The sequence below is a fragment of the Labeo rohita genome, chromosome 21, assembly GCF_022985175.1.
Source record: "Labeo rohita strain BAU-BD-2019 chromosome 21, IGBB_LRoh.1.0, whole genome shotgun sequence".
In the NCBI taxonomy this organism is placed as follows: Eukaryota; Metazoa; Chordata; class Actinopteri; order Cypriniformes; family Cyprinidae; genus Labeo; species Labeo rohita.
This window is the reverse complement of record NC_066889.1, coordinates 2,443,864-2,471,836: the sequence shown is the minus strand read 5'-3', so window position 1 is coordinate 2,471,836 and position 27,973 is coordinate 2,443,864. Positions and strand designations below refer to the sequence as shown.

General features: G+C 35.4%; 1 protein-coding gene across 1 annotated transcript; it reads left to right on the top strand.

Moving 5' to 3' along the window:
* Positions 1-47: 47 nt before the first annotated feature.
* Positions 48-27,302, top strand: si:ch73-362m14.4 (actin-binding protein WASF3). The gene is made up of 9 exons (XM_051093779.1): positions 48-239; positions 12,540-12,698; positions 14,016-14,150; positions 18,542-18,695; positions 19,176-19,293; positions 21,466-21,641; positions 22,994-23,248; positions 25,703-26,082; positions 26,160-27,302. The coding sequence occupies exons 2-9, from the start codon at positions 12,566-12,568 to the stop codon at positions 26,315-26,317; spliced, it is 1,509 nt and encodes a 502-aa protein (XP_050949736.1). The 5' UTR covers positions 48-239; positions 12,540-12,565; the 3' UTR covers positions 26,318-27,302.
* The last annotated feature ends 671 nt before the right edge of the window (positions 27,303-27,973 follow it).

Sequence of the window (27,973 nt, the reverse complement as noted above, 5' to 3'; positions counted from 1 at the left end):
GTGGTGGTCTGTGGGTGACGCGCACACATGCGCAGTGGCATCTCCTCTGCAGCGTACAGCGACGAGCGACGCTTCCCAGGCAACGCGAGCGTGCATTTTCAGCACCACCTCCGCCGCTCATCGCTCCACAACACATCGACAACGTGATGGCATCGTATTAACGCCATGTAACGCCGAATAGCTCATCGCAAACGACGACCGCACGAAAGGACACCGAAAGGAGACAACTACAGTTGTTCGTAAGTAAATGGCAGTTATGCACAGGATTGTCTTCGTTCGGTGTTTTCACACTGTTACTTGTTACGTGATAATTCCGAAATGACTAGAAGGAAAGACGCAAAGCTGTAACGCTGCTGGCTCTAATTTCTAATTCAGGCTTTAGAATAAGCTAAAAGATCAATGATTCATTAGCCTCATATTGATGTCAGCCACCGTTTCGTTCGTTTTCCCGTGTGGCCGAAAGATACACCTGTTATCATATCACATGCCAGCACAGTGGTTTGGACGGATGACGTCATGCGACACAGCGTTATGGATGAGTGACGTCATCGCAATCAACAGCCTCTGACAGACTGAGTTCTCATTTGTTCCTAGTTTGGCGTAAATGCTTCTGCAGAAATGGAAATATGCACAGAGTGATACCTAGTTGTCCTTGTCATACAGGAAGAGTATGGAGCTGAGAATAGAGATAGTACAGCTCAGATCATTAGGTCTTGGGAGAATTTGGTGAGAATTGATTGAGTTCACAATGCAATGTTTCGCTTTTGGTAAATCTGAGCACAGTTTGAGACATTATTGGGTGGGTTTCAGACATGTCTTTTTGCTGTCGAGAACACATTGAGACATTAAGAGATTTTTGATTATGTGCAAATGTGCAAAATTAAATTGATGGTGCAGCATTCATGACCAGTGTGACCCTGGACCTGGAAGTCTTAAGTAGCACGGGTATATCTGTAGCAATAGCCAAAAAATATATTGTATGGGTCAAATCATTGATTGTGTTTATGGCAAAAACCATTAAAGTAAAGATCATGTTCCATGAAGATATTTTGTAAATTTCCTACCATAAATATATCAAAACTTAAGTTTTGATCAGTGATATGCATTGCTAAAACTTAATTTGGACAACGTTAAAGGCGATTTTCTCTTTTTTTTTTTTTTTTTTTTTTTTCATTTTTAGTTGTATCTCTGCCAAAAATTGTCCTATCCTAACAAACCATACATCGATAAAAAGCTTATTGTTTTTTATTGTATTTTCAGCTTTCAGACAATGTATAAATCCCAGTTTCAAAAAATGGAACCTTATGTCTGGTTTTGTGGTCCAGGGTCACATATGCACTTTCATGCTAGTTCACCAAAAACATGCACAAGCTTTAAACCTGTAATCAATGCACTTTACTGTTAATTGCCCATTATTGAGTATTTACCAGCTTGCAATTTAGACAAATTCAGTAACACTGAACAACAATACGTGTGCACAAATATGCATTAAGTCATGCTTAATTAATGCACAGATAATCATGAGTTAATGTATAATTCATGAAGAACTAAAACATTTATTAATGATTACTACATTAGCAACTAATGAACATTCTATATGATTCATAGACTAAGTAATCAATAAATTGTTATTAGCTAAATGTGTCATAATGTATTAATTCCCTAATAACTTCTTTTATCAACTAATGATATAAATTCATATGTTAATTACCACAGTGGTCAAAGCTATGTACTTCAACGTCCAGTTGTCTGCTTTAATTACTCATTAGCTAATGATGTGCAAAGATATCATTGTGTTGTGACTTTACTTGTTGGGGCACAGAACTATTAACTAATTGTTAAGTAATATTTCATTGTGGTTATGGATATAGAATTAGTTAGTTAGTCATGTGCCTCAACAAGTTGGAGCCATGCATTTTTTTCATGGGTCGTAGCCATGCATTTCAACAAGTAAAGTCACAACATAATGATATCTTAGCAAATCATTAGCTAATGATTAATTAAAGCAGACAACTGGAAGATGAAATGCATGGCTTCAACCCACTATGGTAATTAACACATGAATTTACACTACTAGTTAATAAAATAAATTAGGTATTTAATACATTATGACACATTTAACTAGTAACAATTTATTGATTACTTAATCTATGAATCATGTAGAATGTTCATTAGTTGCTGACGAAGTAATTATTAATAAATGGTTTAGTTCGTCATGAGTTATATATTAACTCATGATTATCTCTGCATTAGTTAAGCATGAATTAATGCATATTTGTGCACCCGTATTGTAAAGTGTTACCAGAAATTCTAGTTATTTTCTGCATAAGCGAACTCCAGCCTTCTGCTTACAAGCAACAACTGGCATGAAAAAAGAACATTAGGCAACAAGGTACAATCTGGTTTTATCGTTTCCCACTTTCTACAGAGCTTGAAACCTGGGTGCCCCATTCCCACAGATCTGAAAGCAGCCGCAAGCACGGGAATGCAGGGTTTGATTCACATTCCAGGCCGTAGTGCTGGGAACAGATTACGTAAATGTGTTTTTTGGTGAAGGAGTCTCGCATGTCTTGTAACCAGCATAGTTGAGGCGTTGCCATGGTTTCCTCTCATGAATCAGTTCCTGCCTCTGACTAGAGACAGCCTGTGTATTTACACTCAGAAGTGAGAGATAATTCATCTGTGCAGAGAAATAATGTTGTTTGTTAATGCCCGGTCTGTGGCAAGTAGCAAATGTTGTTGCTTTATTTGCAACACTTTACACATTTGTTTCATCACATTTCTTTACATAAATCTTCTTTTCTCTATTCTATTCTATATTTATGTTTGTATTTTATTCACCCATTAACTGATAGTTTGTTATATTTATTTATGTATTCTAATAAATTTCTATATTATCTCTCTCTCACTCTCTATATATACGTATATATATAAATATATATATATTATATGTGGAACCCTTGAACCAGTACCAGAGTTTACCAAGTAGAATTTTATGGTGTGCTAATTAAAACCTTATTCATGTAAATGCAGTTAAATGAGAAAACTTTATGCTGATGTTTGTGATATAACTTGAGAAATGGTATCTGTCAGGCTTGAAATTATCTTTGTATGTAGCAAAGTTAGATCAAATATTGATCAAAAGGGTGATTAAATCTTCAAAGAGGTAATTAAACGTGTAACAAATCATGTAAAAATGTGTTGTCTTTTATTGGAAAATTAAATCAACATTTTATTAAACTTTGATAGTTGTCTTCATATTTTAAACAACTGAGATGTTAAGAGAACTAATAATTGTCGTTGTGCATTATGTATGTAACAGTATTTGACAGACAGCATGTCAAAGCCACTCGGGCTGTCATTTTCTCCTTCTCCATTGAAAGCAATGAAGTAGTCAGAAGTAGTCATTGGGTAGTGTGGGTTTTCTAGGAAATACATGTACTCACTGGGCCTCTGCTTCTCGTAAAAACTACAATGTATCGTGCATGTTATTTTTTGACAGACATCAGTGTTATGAAAATCTTCTGTTTCCAAATCCAAATTTTTGGAATTTCATCTTGTAAGGTAATGATTTTTTTCTTTGCTGGCATATATTTAATTCAGTGAAGTGATTTATGCCTGTGAGTATGTTATGTCAATGTTTTAGTTATGATATTCCAACCAACAGCGAGCCTAAGTTTTTGACAGACATGATAACATGCATAAGGGGTGAACTATTTGATTTTGATATTCAGGTATAAAACATGCTTGAAATAAGCTTGATGTTCAAAATGCTTTTTACGTAGTTCATTATACTTTTCGTACTGAACAAAGTTTATTTCATGGCTTAAATAATTTACTCAGAGTAAATTACTACTGTTACTCAGAGACTGACATGTTTGGCTTGTCAAAAAATTTGCGTTCTGTAACATTTGCTGCTGTAAACTTGTTAAAGTCCCCCTGTAGTGAAAATCAAGATTTTTATGTTGTTTATTTGTCTATGTGGTGTTTTTAATATGCTTTTAGACAAACCATGTGCCAGTCCATTTTTTTTTTGCTACGTCACAAACTTAAGTAACCAGTCACGTCAAAGAATAGATTCCTACCATTAGCATGCAAAATATACCAATTGGATTATCAGCACCAAACCAAATATTAAATATAGAATTCAATAGAAAATGGTTAGAGTAGAATATGAATTGAGTAGATCACATCATTAGGACTTGGAAAAAAATTGCATTTTTTAAGACATTGTTGAGATCTCACCTAAAACTTTTGAGTTTTGAAACTGGAAGCTGAGCATCGTACTAAATGATGGATGATGCTTACACTCATTATGACACATTTCTAGACTGATAATTGTTTGGTGCGACGTGGGAATGTGATCCATTACCAAAAGCAAATTCTTCTTTACAAATGACTCTTTAGCATGTTTTCTCATCCCAGGATATTTTAATCTCATAATACTCCAATTTACAAAAATGAGGTTTCATTTATTTTTCAGTCTGTATTAGTAAAATGGCAAACATGCATGTTGTCAGGCTAGTTGCTAGGCTACTCACACAGCTAAAATAATACGTGTTTGTTTCATTCAGTGAGCTTACCATGCCATGTGCACCGCAGACTGAGGTTGTTTATGTGCGTTTGTATAATTCACCGTGCTGAATGATCAGCATCATAACAGCTGCAAAAGAAGTTCAACGCCTCAGGGAGCATTGCGGCCTATATTTTAAAAATACAATTCTTTCAAGCATTGTCATTTTGTTGAAAAAGGCAAAACTTAAATGAGTCTGAAAAAGGATGTGTTTAGAGTAGCACTACAAAGAGATTGTCTGAGATGAACAGACTTCCTCACATGAGAGCGACTCTAGAAGGTCTAGTACTCAGCGGAGCGTGAGAGAGGCCCTTGCTTGGTTGTCATGGAAATGGTCGTAGGCTTCAAGGCAAATAGTCTGTCTGAGTGAACCCATAAAACACAAAATGGCTAAATATATTGCGAATACATAATGAAATGTGTGTGTGTGTGTGTGTGTTATTAAAAAATAAAATAAATAATACTAGTAATAATAGTATTATTGCGCTTTATATTTAAAAATTAAAAAAGTGAGTCTTATATAAAAAATACAATTATTTTATAAAAAATACCACACATTTGTATCTATATCTTAAATGTATTTATATATTGGAAATGTGTTTTTTTTTTTTTACTTTTTGTGATCTTTTTTAAAAATTTGAACCAAACATATTTTGTGCTGTGTGTGAGATATATATCCTTTAAAACGTCAGTCGTACAGTATGTGAAAATGCCTTTAGCTCAGCGGATTGTGTGCTGGAGTACAGTAGTGCTCTCAGCATTTCTCTGGAAGACTATAACAAAATCTGAAAGGGTTTCCAACCTTTCTGTGTAGCAAACTGATTAAATCATCCCTGCAGCTACGAAAAGTGAAACACTGAACCCATGCAGTGAGCTTTGATACTTAGTTATGAAATGCAATATTTAATTAAAATGACTAATAATACCTAGTGTTGCAGATTAAATGCAGTCTCACAACAGGTGTGGATTGCATGTGTGGCACTGAGGAAATAAGCATGAAATGAAGTTTACAGAGACTTTCTGTGTCATTTTTAATAGCATTCATCCATGTGAGAATGTGACTTGAAGGAGAAGTCCACTTTCAGAACAACAATTCACAAATAATTTACTCAGCCCCCTTGTCATCCAAGATGTTCATGTCTTTCTGTCTTCAGTCGTGAAGAAATTATGTTTTTTGAGGAAAACATTTCAGGATTTTTCTCCATATAATGGACTTTATTGGTGCCCCGATGTTGAACTTCCAAAATGCAGTTTAAATGCAGCTTCAAAGGACTCTAAACGATCCCAGCCGAGGAAGACGGGTCTTATCTAGCCAAACGATCATCATTTTTTTCGGAAAAATAATTTTTTTTAATACTTTTTAAGCACAAAACCTTGTGTAGCACAGGCTCTGGGATGCGCGTCCATGACGCTATGTACTATTGAATCACGTCGAAAAGGTCACGTGGAACTACAGACCCAGTGTTTACAAAGCAAACACACAAAGACTAAGGAAGTACAAGTAAGTCAAACGCTGTTTACAAACAAAAAGGTACAACGATGTCCTCCTCTCAAATTGTAGGAGAAAATATGATGGAGTTTTTCGCCATACTCAGTACACAGACGATGAACTTAGACGTGATTCGTAGTAGAGATGGGAAGTTCGGATCATTTTATCGACTCAGACCTTTGAGTCTCATTCAGCAAAATGAACAAATCTTTTTTTCAAGTCATTTTGTTCATTTTAGCAAAATATAATTAAAATGTTACGTCTTACTTTCCTAACACATCTACTGCTTACACAAATGTTGATCACACTACAAACAAGACAAAACTATAATGCTATAAGAAACAGAAAAGATTAATTCATTGTTACCTGGGTCTTTAGTCTATGATTAGCTCACCTCACCTCTTTTCGGGTTTGACCCATTCATTCTTCACGTGACAGCTCCATAAGATGAACGAACGACTCAAAAAACCCGAAGACTCGAAACAGGTGATCTAATTCCAGTACAGAACCTAATAGGATGTTGCATGCGCGACTGAACGAATCACTCCCCGAGACAACTTGTTCTTCCCGAGTCAAATTAAAGATTCGTTAAAAATGAAAGAATCGTTCAAGAACGACCCATTACTGATTCGTAGCATCGTGGATGCGCATCCCAGAACCTGTGCTACACAAGCTTTTGTGCTTAAAAAGTATACAATTTTTTTTATTTTTCGAAAGAAATTACAGATCGTTTCGCTAGATAAGACCCTTCTTCCTCGGCTGGGATCATTAAGAGCTCTTTGAAGCTGCATTTATACTACATTTTGGAAGTTTAAAATCGGGGCACCAATGAAGTCCATTATATGAAGAAAAATCCTGAAATGTTTTCCTCAAAAAACATAATTTCTTTATGACTGAAGACAGAAAGACATGAACATCTTGGATGACAAGGGGGTGAGTAAATATTTGTAAATTGTTGTTCTGGAAGTGGACTTCTCCTTTAATAGCATTCATCCATGTGAGCATGTGACTTAATTGTTTTTCATTTCTATCCCACTGCAGTGGGCTCTATTATGCATTTTATGGAATATTTGGTAAATATTTGAGAAAAGACATTGCTACTCAGGTTGATTATTTGAAATGTTTTATAGACCTGCATTTAAGGATTACTCCACTTCCAAAAAAACAAAAAAGACAAAATCCTGATCATTTACTCATCCCCATGTCATCCATGACGTTCATGTTTTTCTTTCTTCAGTCGCAAAGAAATTTTTTAGCAAAGAGGAATACCATTTTTTGAGGAATTTTTGGACTTCAACAGATAACAATGCAGTTTCAGTGCAGCTTCAAATGGCTCTAAATGATCCCAGACGAGGAAAAAGGGTCTTATCTAGCATAACAATTGGTTATTTTCTAAAATAATTTACAATTTATATACTTTTTAACATCAAATGCTCGTCTTGTCTAGTTCTGTGATGCCCATGAGTAGTCTGTGCACCTCTGGTTCAATACAGTTAGGGTATGTCAAAAAACATTTTTCCTCCAACTTCAAAATCATCCTACATTGCTGCAGAAGTACACTGTTAGACATTTCAAAGGGTTTTTACAATAGCAAACTGTATTTAATTTACAGCTGCAAACTGTAGCTGTTTTCCAGCCAAATACTATAAAAAAGTCAATATACTACTGTAATTCATTCATTTTAATATAGATTTCAGTATATTTTTTAATTTTTATATTGAATTCATTTAAATTTATTCTATTTTTACTCTACATATGTACTACTGGCATTCAATTAAAACCGACACAATAATTACAAAATATCAAATACTTTGTTTAAAACAATGCACGTATAACACTTAAAAATACAGTCTTCCACTGCTGGAACAGTGCATATTCACCATTTCTCCTGTCTTAGGACGTTTTGCAGTGCATTATGTTGTTTATCCTCACAAAGAATCTATAGGCAACAGAAACATGATGGAGAAAAAGACATGCAGCCAAAGAATACACAGCCATCTGCAAAACCCAGGTGCTGCTCCAAAACGTGGCCACCACCTTTACTCACCAGAAATGTCTTCTCTGAAAAAGAAATGGCACACTTTCAAAAGGAAAACCACACATAGAATACACAAACATCTCAAAACCATAGTTGTTCCCTTACCATGAGCTATTAGTCTCAGTGTGGTTGGCATGATCATGACTTTCTTGATGTTCCATTGCAAAAAATGCAGTAAAACTTAAATTCCATTAATAATTACAACAAACTAATTCTAAAACTAGTAGCTAACAGTTAGCCATATAACTTGTCTAACCTAGCTAGCATGTGATTTTATTTTCTCAATAGGCTACTGGCCAACATTATACTAACACCTGATTTCACATTAGTTAACCTAATGGTAATATAAGATAAGCGTTGCTCGTTAAAAAATATTTTAATTCAATAACTTAATTCAATAAGCTGACAAAAGCCGTTTGAAACAAAGCGCAGTTTACTACAGTAAAGTTTGTAACCTCCATGTTGACGGGTAAATGTTACTTAGGTTAAACTGGTGTGCAAAAATCTGACAAACACTCAGACAAACGTGTATATGAAGAGTTCAGATGCAAAACCAGCTAAAAGCCATCTTAGTCAAAAATGAGATAATGATACTGAGTGAATGCTCTCGACACATATTATACATCCATCAAATACTTTTTCTTCAAACTTGCTAAAATACCAGCCTCAGCCCAATCAGAAGTACCGGTACTTACGTAGAAACCTATACATCTGAGCCGGATAAAAATGCATTTTTTAAAGAAAGACGTCAGATGGATTTAGCTGGTTTTGCATCTGAACTCTTCATATAGTTTTACCTTACTTGCTGGTCTTAATCTCTCATAAATTGCATCGACACACAGCGTAAACGTCGCGGCGCTGCCCCGCTGCTTCAGCGTCTTCCTCGGACACAAAAGACAATAGAGAACCCATTAAATATACAATCTACAGTGGATGCTTACAGTAAAGTAATGCTCCGGTATATTTCTGACTTACAGATGTACTTCAAGCACTCGCACTGTGTCTGACATGAAGGACAAACGGATTTTCCAGTCATTACAAGCAATGCAAAACATCCAGTCTAGTCCGTCCCAAGCTGTTGCGGCGTGGTAGACACGGTATAGGGCAAATCGTGTCAATCCAAATATAATAAATGAGGAAAATAAAACAACCTCAATAAAATGCCGCCAATGAGGCCGTTACAGCAAATACAGTAGTATACAACAATTTTAAAAAATACAGTAAATCTCTGTATTTGGGGTCTGACGTCACAGAAAATTCCCATAATGCAATGGTTATTAGTTATTTACTGCAAAGGGAATTTGCAGTATTATACTGGGTGATATACAGTTAATAACTGTAGAAATTACAGAAATGTCTAACAGTGTACCGACCCAGTGTTTACAAAGTGAATGTGCAAAGACGGTCAAACACCCTTTACAAAAAAGGTAAAACAGATATGTAGGATGATTTCGAAGTTCGTGGAGAAAACGAGATGGGAGTTTTTCGACATACCCTAACTGTGTTGAGGAGTGCACAGAGTACACATGCGCCTCGCAGAGCTAGACAAGATGAGCGTTTGTGTTAAAAAAGTGTATAAATACTAATTTTAATAAGAAAATGACCAATCGTTTTGCTAGATAAGACTAGAGCCCTATGAAATCCGTTTTATTTTTTCCCAAATTCCGTTTTTTCCCGTTTTCATTTTTCTCAACTTCTTTTTAATGGTTAAATGAAATATTATTAATTAAAGAGCATGTATAATTAATTAAAATCATGAAAACGTCTACAATTTCACATCAATTTAATAAAGGTTTAACAAAAATGACATGTTTAGGGCCCTATGAAATGTTTTATTTTTTCCCACCATATGTTTTATTGTTATCAAATTCTGTGTTTTAGCATGTCTAATTATTTGAATGCATACTTAATTTATTCAAATTTATTCTTAAAATAGCCTTATGAAAGGTTTTTTTACCCTCTGAAATTCTGTGTTGTGTATTTAAAATGTTCTGGTTATCAAATGAAGGCATAAAACATTAATTTCATTTATCTTTTAATTATTAAAAAAAATTAAGCAAACTTTTTTTTTACTATTAAAATTAAAACATGGAAGAAATGTTGTGTGATTAAACTCTAAAAAAATAATGTTTGTTGCATTTTAGTAGTAGTAGTAATATATCTGGCACAATGTCTTCAAGTTAAACCGGACTTTTATTTTGACGGGTTGCCGTGTCTACCTTTACATTTCTGTGTGTATATGATATAACGCTAGTTTTTCTAAAATGGAAAGGTCAAACGCTCATAAAGTGACTCTCAGCAGATATTGTTCATGTATTTATATCTTCATTTAGCGAGAGGACAGACGCTGAAATCACTGCGAGCGTCACACGTGCTTCAGCGTATGTAGTAAACAAAACTGCTCGTCTGCTCCATTCATTAAAACAGAGACACATGCAGGATTCACATTTAAATGGTATTGCTGTGTAATAATTACAGATACTAGTCCATATTGTGGTTTGAATTAAGTGTAGTGACCTACTTTTGATTCATTCATCCAAACTTTGACAAATTCCTTGACATTCCGTGTTATTCAGTAAATTCCGTTTTTATGACTGGATTCCGAGATTCTGTCCACGTATTCCGCATCGCGGAAATCATACGGCCCTAGATAAGACCCTTATTCCTCGGCTGGGATTGTTTAGAGCACTTTTTGCAATCTGTTCAGCACCATTGAAGTCCACTATATGGAGAAAAAAAGAACATCTTGGATGACATGGGGGGAGTAAATTATCAGGACATTTTTTTCTGGAAGTGGATTAATCCTTTAAGTTGGTAATTTTGTGATCCTGCTTACTCCTTTTGCATCAGGTCAAGCAAAATCTTGTGATTGTTTTTTCACAGTGACTCCGTAACTAATGTAGTATTATTTTTCTGTTTATTTTTACAGTCATGCCATTTTGAATCTTTTTCTCTGCTGCACATTCAATTCAAGCTTTTATGCTTTAATTTCAATCCAAATGCAAAATTATATTTTTGAGCCAGTGAATGTAAACCTGGTTTATGTTTGTCACTACTCAACTATAGTGCAAATTTTCGATTACAAATGTGCCTTCAAGCCTATTTTGGAAAATAATAAGGGACCTTGCCAAAAATAATTCTCAATTACTCAATTACACATTTCATGAATAAGTACTAAGTATATATTAAGAGACCTAAAACTACTTCACTGATAAAAGAGGCATTCGTTTGTTCAGTTATAAATCGTAACGTAATACGAGAGCTAATATAGGGCTAGAAGACATCAGTGTTCATGCACGCTCAGTTTTCACTTGTGAAACCCTGTTTCTGGCTGCTCAACTGATTCATATTTTAGGGTTTCTTTTGACACTGTGGTAATTATTTATTAATATTTTATGTGGAGGTTGGGTACAATAAATAATCTAAATATCACATTTTTTGTTGAAAAAAAATTAAAATGCATGGTGAAAACTGATTATTCAGTTACAGTTTGCTTTATGTATTACAAAATATGTGACCCTGGACCACAAAACCATTCATAAGGATACATTTTTTTCAATTTTTAAAAAATTAGGATAGGACAATATTTGGCCGAGATACAACTATTTGAAAATCTGGAATCTGAGGGTGCAAAGAAATCAAAATATTGATTTTATCGCCTTTAAAGTTGTCCAAAGGAAGTTCTTACCAATGCATATTACTAATCAAAAATTAAGTTTTGTTATATTTACGGTAGGAAATTTACAAAATAGCTTCATGGAACATGATCTTTACTTAATATCCTAATGATTCTTGACATAAAAGAAAAATGGACCAAAACAATCATTTTGACCCATACAATGTATTGATTGCTACAAATGTCACAATCTGGGTCCAAATTAATTTAATATAACAAACACAAATGAACGTAAACCCAAAAGGCCAACACGGCACAAACAGAATACTAAATGAATAAAACAGGGAACACGGTCAAGGCCAGATCAGGAACACACAAAAGTACATACAAGACAAAAGACAATGCAGACCTGACGCAGGAGTGAGAAGTGAGAGTTCTTATACAGTAGTCCAGAGTGTGAACAGCTGTGAGCGTAATCAGTGCAAATGACAAGACAGACGTGAACAATCAGGGGAGTGCAGTGCAAGGGGAACAGCGACCTCGAGAGGCTGAGGGAAGACCCACAGCCCCGATCATGACAACAAATATACCCGTGCTACTTAAGACTGGTTTTGTGGTCCAGGGTCACATATTTATATTGTTTGCACAAAATATGTTTTAAAAAATGTCTTAGTGTTTTAGTGCTTTGCAAGGCTGTAAATGGTGTTTTAAAATGAGCCATTTAAAAATTTGATTTGAAAATGCATTGTTTAAAATGTTTGTGCTTCCTGCATTGCATTAACTCAGAAAATGTTGTGTAAAACAGCCTTCTGTCCTCTTTCAGGTCAGTGTGCGTAGTTGAGCACAGTCATGCCTCTTGTAAAGAGGACCATCGAGCCCAAGCACCTGTGCCGGGGCGCCCTGCCCGACGGGGTGACCAACGAGCTGGAATGTGTCACAAACAGCACACTGGCGGCCATCATCAAACAGCTGGGAGGACTTAGTAAGTTCAGTTTTTCACTTTGGAACTGCTGATGCACTGACATTTTTAACCCTGGATTAATGCAGTCCTAGCCTGGTCCTTTCATTCATTAACCCGTTAGACTTCTGCAGCTTCGGCTCTAAACACTCACTCGTGTTTCAGCTTTAAACAACATGATTTTCTAGTACAGTAGTTTTTTCTACATGGCTTTTGCATTGCTCAAAAATAAACAGCTTGTTTATGACAAATTGCTTGAGATGTTCCTCATTTGTAAGTGTCTTGGGATATAAATGTCTGCTATATGAATGTAGCCAACTCATTATAACTCAGATAATTAAAGCTGTCGATTTTACATGTTAATTAAATTAGTTAGTGATGAATATTTTGCAGGGGAACAAAAGGGGACAATTGTACACGTTAAAAATTCTCAAATTCTAGTGTTATCAAGACTTAATTTAAAAAATCAATTAACACAGCAATTGAAGTATAAATTACACACAATATTAGGCAATAATCAACATTATGATGTCAACATAACTCATCAAAATGTTTAGTTTTTAGTTTTTACATTTAATTTTTTTTTTAAATATCTCACCCCAACATATTGACAATTTTGATAATAATATTGAATTAAAATAAATAGAAATGAAAATAACGTTTAAATAGAAAGTGTTTTTTGATATGTGAGGAATCATATACTTATATGAAAAGTTTTAAAATAATGTGAAACAAAATTTTTGTTGTAGATTTTAAAATGCACTAAGCGCTTTATTTTTTGCGCTTTATAAAAATAAGTTAAGTTAGTAATAAGTAAATAAATTATAAGTATTGAGTTTTTACTGTTTTTGAAAGTATTTTAACAGAAAGTACAATGTAAAATGATCATTAAGCTATGTAAATCAAACAAAGACTGCGGTACATTTTATAGTTTTTCTACTTTAAAATTTTTTCAGTAACACTTTATTTTAAGGAGCAGTTTTCACTATTAACTAGTTGCTTGTTAGCATGCATATTACTAGCGTATTGGATGTTTATTAGTACTTATAAAGCACATATTAAGGGTGGATTAGATCCCTTAATTCACCCTATACCTACATTGAACAGCTACCTTACTATTATAAAGCAGCAAATTAAAGGGAAGCAACCCTTTAATTCAGTTAATACTAAATATGTGTTCCTTATTCTAAAGTGTTACCATTATTTCAATGTGCTACTTGCTGTTTCTTTGTAATTGTTAATGAAATTTACTATCAGTTTCTGTTTTCCATTTTGTACATAAAATATACTTGAAAAATGATCAGTTTTGCCATATCATAGATTATGTATTTATTGATTCAGGTCGACATGCGGAGGACATCTTCGGGGAGCTGTTTAATGAGGCTAACAGCTTCTACATGCGCATGAACAGTTTACAAGAGCGCGTCGACCTGCTGGCGGTGAAGGTCACACAACTGGACTCCACAGTGGAGGAGGGTGAGTCTGAATGAGTGTGCATTAGCAAACGCAGGCCCGCCACTGACCTGATCTTTTGTGACACAGCCTGGAAATACACCAGAAGGCAACCACAGGGCTGTGGTGAGGATCAGCGCAGGTACTCAGTGTAATGCAGAAGTTTAGGGCCCTGGGAAATCCGTTTTAACTTTTAATTCCCAAATTTCGTTTTTTTTACATTTACTTTTTTTTTTTCTCCACTCCATTTTAATATTTCTAAAATTTTAATGGTTAAGTTAAACTTCAGTGATTAAAAACCTTGTCTAATTAATTGAAATCATGACATGTAATAAATCTAACAATTTATTAAAAGTATAACAAAAAAATATAAATATTTAGGTCCCTATGAAATACTTTTTTTTTCCTCAAGTTCCATTTCATATTTACCAAATTCTGTTTTTCATTAAATTAAAAAACAAATCTTATTAATTGAATTAATAAAAAAAACAACCTGATTTATTATTATTATTATTATTTATTTATTTATTTATTTATTTTACAATAATAGGGTTGTACGATTCCAAATGATTATGATCATAAATTAAATGAAAATTTGAATAAACCCTTTCATTTTTGGCTAAGTCCTGCACACGTGTTAAAATGAAAACATTTTTTATTATTCCTTAAAAATATTTTAAATAATAATTGTATATTATTATTAATATTATTATTATTACATTAGGACGTACATTCTATTATACAATAGTAATATATTTGTCACAATATTTTCAAATTAAACCAATCTTTTATTTTGACAGGTTGCCGTGGACACCTTTTAGTTTTTGTTTGTATGAGATATGACAATAGTTTTTCTCATATAAACGCTAAAATGCTCATGAAGTGATTTAAGCATGCATGTTACTAGTGTACTGATTGTTTATTAGTACTTATAAAGCACATATTAATGCCTTATTCTGTATGAGCATATTTTTGATCCCTTAATTCCTTGTTACTTGCTTTCTCTTTGTAATTGTTTATGAAATTGACTATCAATTTCTGTTTTTCCACATTTTTTTTAACAAGGATCACCCTATTTCAAGGGGTCTATAATTAAAAAAGATTTTGTACATGAAAGCTATTTGAAAAATTATGACATACGTTTTTTTGTGTAAAAATTACATTTTAGATTTACCAAATTCTGTTTTCCATTTAATCAAAAATCATATCTAATTAACTGAATTCATAAAAAAACAACCTGATTTTTTTTATTTTATTTTATTATTATTACTTTTATTTATTTATTTATTTGTTTGTTTGTTTATATTTATTTATTTATTTAACTAACAATAATAGGGTTGTATGATTCCAAATGATTATGATTAGAATTATAATGACTATGATTATAAATTGAATGAAAATTGAACAAACCCTTTCATTTTTGGCAAAGTGATGCACACGTGTTAAAACTTAAAAAATGAAGGAAAATTGTTTATTATTCCTTAATAAATAGTAATTCCTAAATAATAATTGTATATTATTATTAATATTATTATTATTACATTAGGACATACATTCTATTGCACAATAGTCATACATTTGTCACAATTTTTTCAAGTTAAACCAAACTTTTATTTTGACAGGTTGCTGTGAACACCTTTCAGTTTTTGTGTGTATGAGACATGACAATAGTTTTTCTTATATGAAGTGCTAAAATGCTCATGAAGTGATTTTCTGAGCAGTATGAATAATAACTAGAGCTGAGCAGATGAGGCACAGATGAGGCAGCTGCAGTAATTAGCAGCATAGACGCAGTGCTGCGTATCCCACTGATGTCTAGACAGTAGCTGAGTAATCTCAGAGCACAGTGGAATAGTTTGGTTGAATAACAGGCAGTTGACAAGGAAACATATTTAACAGAGCGGTGCCTTCAAGTCCTTATGGGAAGTTCTTGTTTACGTAAATGCTGCATGACGTAATGTGCATCTATAATATGCCTAAGTATCTGACTCTCTTCATTAACAGTGGATAAAATACATGCAACTTATTGTGACAGTTAACATTTACAGTTGGAGAGTTATTACGATGAGAGCCATGAGTCTCTAATTGGTATGCACAGAAAGAGAAAGATAGCAACACTAAAAAAGATGATACTTGGACCTTAAAACTTAAAAAAAAAAAAAAATTAATTTGTTACAGCCAAATTAATTTTTTAAAAAATTAATTTTTTAATTTTTTTTTTTTTGAGTTTTTCTCAAAAAATGTAACAACAAAGACAAAAAAACTTAAACGTAAAAATAAGTTTTAATGCCAGAAGGGGGTTAGTGCTGACACAAGATGTAAATCTGGCATATAATGTCATTCTTAAAGTCCCCCTGTAGTATCCCTTAAAACTGATTTTTGATCATCAAAATTACATATTTGAATGTTTTTTCTTGTGAAAATAATTTTCTCATGTCTTAAAGGGGTCATCGGATGCTAAGTTCACCTTTACATGCTGTTTGAACATTAATGTGTGCTGGCAGTGTATGTCAGAGTCAGAAATTCAACAAACACACACACACACACACACACGGTTAGGCTTTTATTTGTGCATATAACATGAATAGATCTATGGAAATGGTGGTGAATGCTTCTTCCGGCGTACAGAGCTTCACAGGCTTTTGGCTGCTTTATTTTTTACTAACCACCAGATCGCGCTGTTTTCGACACTCTCTAAGCTTTGAACCTTTTCCCGAAACAGTCAGAGGAAAGTCTCGGTGTTTCACAAGGCTTCATTTGCCCGTCACTCCTGTCAACTGTTGAATGAAAAAGTGTCACGTTGTGCTTGTCTACTTTGAACCGAAGACGCTCCCACTTTTGACGCAAGGCCTCATGGGGCATAGGAAACTTGTGGATAGACTTTTCATTAGAATCATATCAACTTGTGGGAAATGGGCATCCGATGACCCCTTTAAAACAGCTTGAATGTAACTTTACCTCCCTTGCCTCATTTATCGAGGGGTATATAACTGCAGCTTGGAGATCTCCAAATGGGAGCGGGAACTCCAAAACAGGGTGTGTGCTCCAAAATAGGGCGCGGCTTCCTCCCTTTGACAGACAGGCACATGGCATGCATGCGCAATTTCCCCCCAATCCACTTCAGCGCAAACTCCGCCCCACAGCTAATTCTAAAGATTTTATTGGTTGTGTCAATCGCAGTGTTGATTACCTACACTATGCTACACAAATGCTAACCCCTAAACCTACCCCACACCTTACCCTAACCTTAACCAGTGAAATTGACTACATGGCGGGATTGGCGCTGAATAGCGTGGCAGATAAGAAGATTATGCGATACAAGATCGTCGGGCCGTTCTGTAACTCCCCAACCGGACCTCACTGGAAAATTGGACTTTTTAGTTACATTCAACATCGCTACCCCCTCCGACCCTGCGAATTTCAAGAACCGGAACACCCCCGTTGCTTAAAACAAAGCAATAGAGTAAAACCTTTCCCCTGCGCTACACTGGGACGGCTCGTGGGTGACAACTACAAACTGGTTATTTTATAAAGTTTAGTTTTGAAATGTAAGTCAATAACAATAGGCTGAAGCCAGAGACAATGGGGAAAGTCTTTGCGCGACGAGACCCCGCCCCATTTTGGAGGTTCTGCCCACTTTTGGAGTTCCCGCCCCATTTTGGAGATCTCCGGTCTGCAGTTTTATATACTTGGATTTATCCATAAGTATGCAAATTAGCCCCGCCCCCACGTAGTCACACCAGCAAGAGCCCTCCGATCTAACGGATCTATAGTAAACGCGATATAATGGCGAAACACGGATAATGACTGATAAAACTATGTTTTTACTAGCGGACAACTACAGTAGATACTGTAACATTTGTTAAAGTTACTTACTTGAAGCCTCGAATGCAGCCTAGTTTGTGATTCCAGTTCGCGCCCACGAGCATATGCGAGTAAACTGCAGACGGCAACGCGGGAGAGGTGCGTCTGACACCGGGCTACTTTTACACTGTTGCCGCAGGTTATTTTTCAAATTAGCGGTCAGCGCCTAGGGGTTGTGCTCTATTTAATGCTCTATATGCTCTATTAAATGCTTTATTTAATATTTGGTTTTGTGCTAATAATCCTGTTGGTATATTTTGTATGTTAATGATAGGAATCTATCCTTTGACGTGATTGGTTACTGAAGTTTGTGACGTAGTAAAAAAGGGCTGTTTTAAACTGCATTTCTGGGACAGCCTTTGGGAAACTACAGTTTTAAGGAGAAAAGCAATGGTGTTGATTAATGGACTGGCACATGGTTTGTCTAAAAGCATATTAAAAACACCACATTGACAAATAAACAACATAAAAATCTTGATTTTCACTACAGGGGGACTTGGTTTGTGATGGTGTTTGACAGTGTTTTCTGGGTCTGTCTGCTTGCTCCACAGTGTCCTTACAGGACATCAACATGCGGAAAGCATTCAAGAGCTCCACTATTCAGGACCAGCAGGTGGTGTCCAGAAACTCCATCCCGAACCCGGTCATGGAGATGTACCACCGCTGTGACAAACCACCTCCTCTCAACATCCTCACACCATACAGGTCAGCATATGCTTCATCAAAAACAAACCTGACCTGTTTCATTCACCCGTGTCATTTTTGTATGACTGACGAATATGCGTCACATTAAGTTTATTAGTTCATGTTAAAACTGTGTCATTCAAATATATGTTTTTTATATGTAATTCAAATACATGCATCTTACATTTAGGCCTTAATATATTTTTGAAGTGTGTTAAATTTAGTTTAACCTTAAATGAAAGAAATTAGGCTTAGCCAACAGAAAACATGCAACAGCATGTAAAATTGACATTTTATCTGGGGCATTTTTGTGTACAGAAAATTTTTAGGTTCTTGTCATTATTAGCATATGGCCTTGGATAATCCAAGTAATGGCTGTTAAAATAGGCTTAATTTTCTTTATGCAAAATAGTAATAATATTTTTTGAATAAAGTATTTTTATTTTCGTTTTGGGGGTGAAGTGTAACAATTTCTAAGCATAGAGTTGTGTTGTCTTACAGGGATGACAAAAAAGACGGGCTCAAATTCTACACCGATCCATCCTACTTTTTTAACCTTTGGAAGGAAAAGATGCTGCAAGCCACAGAGAACAAGAGGAAGGAGAAACGACGGCAGAAGGTGTGTGTGTGTTTGTGTATGGCCAGAGACGTGCATTATGTTACTACACAAATGCAGTCCCAAATGCTTTTTCAAGACATTGCAAGTGCATTCTTGTGTTATTGTGATGGGAATAAAACACAGACACATTATCAAAGACATGACCTGTTCTCTGACATGAGGGTTCAAATATACAAAAGAGGATAAAAAGACACAGCTGGGCACAGTCAGAAAAGAGGAAACAGGAAACAAGAACAACTAGGTGCAAAACTGAACTTCACACTAAAAGTGCAAACAACAAAAGACACTAAAATGCATAAGAGTATCTTTCTCCATGGATGGCCATTTAAAAGTAGGCATATATTTGACACAAAATACATTTTTCACAAGCAGCATACTGAATGTATTATGGATAATTTATGGAAGCCTGTTTCCGCCACTGAATAAAAAATATAAAAAATGGTAATTGTGACTTTATATCTCACAATATCTCACATTTTTTATCTCACAGATGCAAGTTTACATCTTGCAATTCAGACTTTTTCTCAGAATTGTGTGATATAAACTTGCAGTTGCAAGTTACAAAGTCAGAATGGTGTGATATAAACTCATAATTCTAAGAAAGAAAGTCAGAATTGTGGGATATAAACTCTTTTCTAGACTTCTTTTTCTCAGAATTGCAAATTTGATCTCAATTCTTTTTTTTTTTTTTAAACTTTGACTTAAATTTTTATACATCATGAATAAAAAGATTTGTAATATGATTTTGATGTACATTTTCCATAATAATGCAATGTCTGATTTTAAAAGGGCTTTCAAAGGATGAATTTTGAGATTTTAAGTTTCGACTGATATATAATTTCTTAAGATTTCTAAAGCCTGATAGGGAAAAAGACAACTAAGAAAGTCTTTTGTGACAAACGTCAGAACTACTGTTATGATGTAGATTTTTGAGGTGCACTCTTGACATATATTAATCTATTACTTTTCCTACATCATTTGTAACACAGAAATATGGTAAAATATCTATTAAGGAGACTTAAACCTTTCTAACATTGTATAGTTTGTCATGATTTGATTAGGATTTTTTTGTAATATGGTGAAATATCCCACTGAAAGGACAGGTGACAATTAAGAGGTTAAACTTGCAAAAACAAAAGTCAGAATTGCGAGATATAAGCTGCCAATTCTGACCTTTTTTCTTATAATTCTAACTTTTTTCGTAGAATTGCATGACAAACTCGTGATTATAAGTTCTAAAGTCAGAATTGTGGCATATAAACTTGCAATTGTAAAAATAAAATGGTCTGTTTTTCCTCAGAACTGGACTTTATACCTTGCAATTGTTTGTTTATATCTCACAATTCTGAGAAGAGAAGTCAGAATTGCCCGTTTTATATATTGCAGTTCTGACTTTTTTCTTGCAACTGCGATTTTAAAGCTCAAAATTCTGAGAAAAAAGTCTGAATCGTGAGATTATATCACAATTTTGAGAAAAAAGTCTCAAGTAAAGATGTAAACTTGCAATTTCGATCAAAAAGTTAAAATCATGAGATAAAAAGTCACAATTACATGTTTTAATCAGTAGTGGAAACAGGCTTAATATATAGTAGTTAACATTTGACGTGGATCAAAAAAAATTGTCCTAAGACAAGAACAGGTATTGTTTTAATTTTAGGACAACTTTGATGAAAGGATTTGATCCACTTCAAATGTTGACTACTGTATATCATAATATGCCATAATATATCAATCATATTATGCTAGATGTTTTGCCAGTGACCAATTAGTATTAGTTAGAATTAGAGGGCTCTTAAAAGTGTGAAATGGATTTACTATACTTTCTCACTGTCTTCTGTGTTTAACATTGTGCTCATAATATTCTCTAGTAAAGGCGCTGGGAATATTGTATGTTCTGGTAAAGCACGGTAAACTGGTAAAATAGCTATTGTAATACACAAAAAAATGTAGAGAAAATAAATTCAAAATACAGAACTGTTGACATTAGTGAGTGTGTAATTCTGTACTGAACAAGAAAACATGAGTGATTTTTAATCATCTGTTATGAGATTAGTACAAAATGATTTTTTTTTAAACTATAATCATCAGATCAGTGTTCATTTACATACTTTTCCTGTTCTGTTTAACATTATTACCGAAACTTACAGAAACATTTCCTTTTTTCTGCCTTAGCAAGAGCAAAAACACATCGAGGATCCCACTCGCGAGGTAAAGAAAGTCCGCAAAGCTCGTAACCGGCGTCAGGAGTGGAACATGATGGCGTACGATAAGGAGTTCCGTCCAGACACTCGCCTGACACCGTCTCCTTACCACGGCATGTCCTCTGAGGGATCTCTGTCTCCAGATAGGTGAGTCATGTGATCTCAAGACCACTTAAAGGGATAGTTCACCCAAAAATGAACTGTGCTTTGACAGCTCTCCTAAACTGTATTAGGACTCTATAGTGTCCTTACTGCGTTACAAAGCTATTTTTTCCCTCTGCGTTGGTTGACACAATGCTCCATTAGCCTTTTTGTATCTATAGTGTTGTTTTGGGTGAAGGGCTGATTGTCTGTAATTCAAGTGAGCATTAAATATGGCACTGTGAGCTTTCTTTTTTTTTTTTTATTTATGGGTCCTTGAATTTCACATTCGAGTCTTTTTTCACCATGCTAAACTTAACCACTTCCTAACAATATACAGGCAGATAAAAGGTCAGTTGCAAGATCTTATTTTAAAAAAGCACTACAGCAGTATTTTAAATGACCCGTGCTGCGTTAGTCGCCGCTGAGTCATTATTTGCTCATTCTCGTGCAGTTTCACATCTGACTGTATGCAGAACAGAAGATCAGACTGGACTATTTACCCGTTACTGTACTGGTTACTTCAAATTTGATTCAGAACAAGCTAGATAATTGTGAAGTCAATGAAGCATATTTTGCATAAGGAATGTTTTCGCCCCATCATGCACATATGAGAGATGGCATGTTAAAAGCAGGTTGTACATTTTAATAAACAACCCTTGTGAAAAAGTTGTACATTTTAGTGTAATTTTAAAAAGAGTACATAATAATAAAGAATAAAAGTGCAAACTGAATGTAATGTAGTGCATGTTATTTACATCAAAATTCACCAGAAATAGCCATAGAATGGCTCATTTTGTAAGTTCATGGGTATATACAGTAGTTAAAAAATAAAGAAAAAAATTATATTGTTTATCATGATTCATAGCCAGTTGTGATATTCACCACACCCTTAAAATAATCAACCATCAGCTTTAAATCCCTATAACAACACTATAAATAGTAAAACAACACTATAAATAGAAATGCCTTAATTAAGCGTTGTGTCATTGTAGTGGGATGAAAAACATCATTATGTAACTAGTGAACAAGTGGCAGGATTCATCTCATCCACTTCTGCTTGAGAGAGATTGAAGGTGACCACGCATATTCATTTGTTAAGTATTGTAAAACACTGTTAAAGCCTATTAGGAAATTATTTCAGTAATGCAGAATCTTATTATTATTTTACATGGCAAGGTTCAGTAAAGCAGAAAATCAGTTTTACTGAAATTATATTCATTACTTATTTTATTGCATGACTATAAAACGTACATGAATGCATAAAGGGAATAAAAATGACCCGTACTAAATGTTCTTCTTCTTCCTCTTCAAAAAAAGTACCTATATTCTGTGTCTGTATAATGGCTTTAACGCAGATCTGGCATGTCAGATGAACACTCGTACCCAGCGAGTCCCAGCCACCCACAGGAAGCAGGTGGAGGAGGAGCTGATGGGAAAGACGCCGGTCCCACACAGACTCAGTCCCTGGACCGAGCGTACCGGCCTCCAGCCTCCTCCACCGCCGCTGCAGCCCGGCAGCACTCTCTCGGACGCGTTCAGGCCCACCACGGACCCCCACCGCCAGACTCGTCCCTCAACGGACCCAGGCCGACAGCTGCCAAAGAATACAGGCATGTCAACTCTCTCTCTAAAGTTATATATATATATTAAGGCTGCCCTCTAATAGTCGACTAACCATTAGAAGAGTCTTGGTTGACCAAAATTGTATTAGTCACTTAGTCGCAGAAAAAAAATTCCATAGTAAGCGACGAAGTCATGCAGTCGGTGACAGACAGATCATTAACAGCTGGTCTGCATAGTAATATAGTACATAGTGCAGGACATCCAAATGCTCAACTATCATTCATCGACCTCAAATATGGCTTTTTATCTGAAATATGTAAGTCATAGCAACTTTACATGGCCACTCAATCATAGCGCTCAGAATTAGCGCATTTACTGCATGACAGACGGTGGCACCGGTGCGGTCACTTGCTCCTAAAATACTCCATCATTTTGGTCATACAGATAAAAGTAATACATCTTTTGAATCTGTAGAAAGACACTACGTTTATTTGTGTGCACGCAGAATAACAACGAAACGTTGCGCTTTTGTAAAATATTGAAAGCAAACAGCACTTTCTGCTGTCTCGGGCTCTGTGAACTTGGCTGCAAAACTTCGAAACTACGTGTATACTTGTCTTACAGACATAAAAATATGGACTATCTATACAGTGAAATGTCTACTTTTAAAGGAACCAACTCAAATAGAAAACAGATATTCTTAGATTATATAATCTGAATGAAACATGCATACAGGCGCATCACTACTGTGGGGATGATGAGTCATCGTCGCCGACTTCATCTCTTAAGTCAAAATCAAAGAAAGCACTAGTTTGTCAATAAATTATTTAAACGTTAAAGTAGTCTCCTTGCTTTTTTTCCCTAAAACATTCATAATTATTATATCTGCCGGTGCGCTGTGGCAAGCTTTTTTTGCGTGCACTTATTAGACAATGTAGGAAATTGAAGGCTCATTTTATGATTTACAGTGTATGGTTTATTAAACGTGTGACTAATAGTTGACTAATGCTTAAAATGAACGACTTCTAGTCAACCAGAAAAATCTTTAGTCGAGGGCAGCCCTAAAATATATATGGGAAAAGCTTCTTAATAACAAAATAACATTTGGTAAAAATGTACTCACCCTCGGCCATCCAAGATGTAGATTAGTTTGTTTCCTTATCATCAGATTTGGAGAAATGTAGCATTCCGTCACTTGCTCAGCAGTGGATTCTCTGCAGTGAATGGGTGCCGTCAGAATGAGAGTCCAAACAGCTGATAAAAACATCACAATAATCCACAAGTAATCCACACCACTCCAGTCTATCAGTTAACATCTTGAGAATCCAAAAGCTGCATGTTTTTAAAAAACAAATCCATCAAGATGTTTTAACTTCAAACTGTTGCATCAGGATAAAATAAAAGGTGATAATATTGCTTTCTCCATTAAAAAAGGCTGAATCAGGAGAGAAATCTGCACAGATCAAGCTCTGTTTATAAGCCAAAACAGTCCAAGACAGCTTTAAACAAATATGTGGGTGGAAGAACAACTTTACACAAATATGCCAGGAGAGAAGGTTTAAAGTTAAAACGTCTTAATGATGCATTTGTTTCTTACGAAGACGCAGCTATTGGCTTCACAAGATGTTAACTGATGGACTGGAGTGGTGTGGATTATTGTGATGTTTTTATCAGATGTTTGGACTCGCATTCTGACAGCACCCATTCACTGCAGAGGATCCATTGGTGAGCAAGTGATGGAATGACACATTTCTCCAAACAGACTCATCCACATCTTGGATGGACTGGGGATGAGTAAATTATCAACAAATTTTCAGTTTAGGGTGAATAATTGCTTTAACTACTAGTGTATGTGAAGTAACATTGTGAAGTTGGTTAACCCAAACCTCACTTAGTCACAGTTGTTGGTTTCAGTGGTATGTCTGGAAATAATTTCATAGAATAATTTCAACTCAGAGTATTTTCACGATTAACACACATAGATATCCTCAACAGAGTGCCAAATCCGCAATTATATTTCTTGATTCTTCTTCTTTTTGATTCTTAGTGCGTATTGCCACCTGCTGGATGGTTGTGTAGTTATGTTTTAATCTCATCTTTGAAACTATAATCAATTGTTATTGCTTTGAACAAAAATTAAGAGCAGTTTTTTATGTTTATAATATAAATTAAAAAAGTAAGATTGACTGAGCTACAAAAAAACAGTCTGTACTTGCAAAGATAATACGGCTATAAGTTTATAAATAATAAATAATATTGTGCTACTTACATATTTCTGTTACCTCAGAGTCCTAAAGTTGAGGTTATCCATTTATTTATCTGCAAATTACCCAGGTATGTTGGTAAATTATCATTTTATTCTCAATGGAAGAAATAACTGCATAAAGATTGATGTTTATTTTTGGGTAACCTCTTCTTTTGAGGCAATGATGGGAAGTGACGTATACTTTTTCGCTGCAGAATAGCTCCCTAAACATTTCTCCGTTGTAATCACTTCTCAGTGGCCATCAAATCCTGGAGCATTTCGTTCCACCTGCCCCGCCTCCACCTCCTCCCCTCATCCCATCCTCTCAAACCGCCTTTGACAGCACATCTGGACCTCAGTCGCTGGCTCCGGGTACAGTGGTCTCCCTCTCGCGACCCTACAGCCCATCTCCTCCTCCGGCTCCTGCCTCTGCTTACACCGCTTCCCCTGCACATGCTGTAATGGGCGGCCCACCAGTGGCCCCACCTCCTCCTCCACCAGGACCCCCCACACATGCCCCGTCCCCGTCCCGAGTAACACACCCGTCTGGAGAGTCGACTCTTCCCAGGAAGGGGCAGGTGCCTGTTATCCCCATGAGCGACGCCCGGAGCGACCTGCTGGCCGCCATCCGCAGAGGTCAGTGTGCAAACCCAAACTTTTAAATGCCAGTGACTGTGCTTTAGCTTTTATTGAACTGTCAACTCTTCCTCCAGGTATCCAGCTTCGTAAGGTGCAAGAGCAGAGAGAGCAGGAAGCCAAGAAAGAGCCAGTGGGTAATGACGTGGCCACCATCTTGTCCCGACGCATCGCTGTGGAATACAGTGAATCAGATGAGGACTCTGAGCCCGAGGAGAACGAGTGGTCAGATTGAGGCACGGGAGGCGAGATCTACGACCATAATGCTGCTATTTTCCATTCCTGCACATTGTACACACTCCTCATACAGTCAGACGGACCTCGGACGGGGCTACCGAGGAGATCATGACAGAAGGAGAAGGAAGGAAACAGAATTTGTGCAATGCAAAGTGAAAGGACACAGGGCAGGTGCAGAAATAGACAGATGAGTTTGGTGAGGTAAGCACAGGAACTTTAAAAATATAGTTTGTCTCATAATGTAAATTCAACATGCTAGCATTTCTTTAAGAGTCGTCAAGAAAAAAAAATGGTTCTGTGATTTTGATTATATATTTTGGTAGCTGTCCAGAGAATATAGAGAAATACATATCCATCTTTTGTGGTACACGAAAATGATGGTCAGCAGTGGTATTAGCACTTGTATTAATTTAATGTTACAAATCATTGCCACAGTATCGTTACACAAACAAATCTGTCGTGGTATCTCCGGCTTGCTTCACGCGAGATGGACAATCAAATCATCTCTATAGTATCAAAGAATATCACAATTCTGCATTATCAAAAATTTGTCACTTTGTTCAATTGTGGACAGTGTTGTGATGAATATTTATACCCCAATTTAGCAGTGAGTAAATTTCTTGATGCTTTCGTTGTTTGCTTTTTTTTTATTTCTTAAGGATCAGAGATGTGGCCAATAATTTATTACTGCTTGCAGTTTACTAATCGTGTGTGTTTGTGTGTTGTGTGTGTGCCTATATGTGTCAAATGAGGTGATGGAGTGCAAGACAGTGTCATCTGCTATTTTAGATTACTATAATTTGTAACAATACTCTGTAATTTACAAGTACTGTATCATTAATGTGTTTTACAATTTATTGTTGTATAGATTTTTGTAACATTGCTCAGAAGATGGAAATGGCAACCTTATGTTTAAGCTATGATGTTGTAGGAATATAGCCTAATGTGCATGTATGAATAATAAATAAAATGTTAAAAATCTACTTAAATTTTGTGTTTATTTTCCCCACAATGCATTCAGAATTTGCTGAATTTGTCTTTACTCTTGTTGGACACAGGATACAGGTGGTGCTGTAATTAGTAAATTAGTATTTTTAGTTCAGAGGCAAAATTATATTGTTCCACTGAATCCTTAAGCCTTGTAAAAAAAATTCTTATCTATATAAATTGTCCACCATTTTGAATTTTCGGAAAAAAAACTACCTGTTCATAATAGATTCAGTTTAGTCTAATTCATCCAAAACTTGGTAGGTATAATCTGGAGACTCTCATGACAAAATGTTAGCAAAAGAATTGTGATACATCAAAATGTTGCAAAGATAGAAACAAATGAACTTTTTTTATGAATTAACTTTCTGCCAAACACAATATTTAAACTTAACAAAACTTGATGCATATAATGGACAGGACATTCTAAGAACACACACCAAGTTATGTCAAATTCCAGCCACAGGGGCTGCTACAATTGAAAAATGTTTGTAACTTTGGACTGTATCATCATTTAAAGGGAACCCCGATGTATTATGACTTGTATGGCTTAATACAACATAAATTATGTCTTTTACTGAAATAGGTAGTAGAAAACCCATGAAAGAGTTACATTATTTATAAAATCCACATCGTTTTATACATATTTTGGACTATGGGGGGCGCC

Excerpts from the sequence above, each read along its gene's own strand:
- si:ch73-362m14.4 (XM_051093779.1), top strand. The coding sequence starts at position 12,566 with ATGCCTCTTGTAAAGAGGACCATCGAGCCCAAGCACCTGTGCCGGGGC. Across the intron at positions 18,696-19,175 it reads AACATCCTCACACCATACAG|GGATGACAAAAAAGACGGGC; the intron begins GTCAGCATATGC and ends GTTGTCTTACAG. Across the intron at positions 21,642-22,993 it reads GGATCTCTGTCTCCAGATAG|ATCTGGCATGTCAGATGAAC; the intron begins GTGAGTCATGTG and ends GCTTTAACGCAG.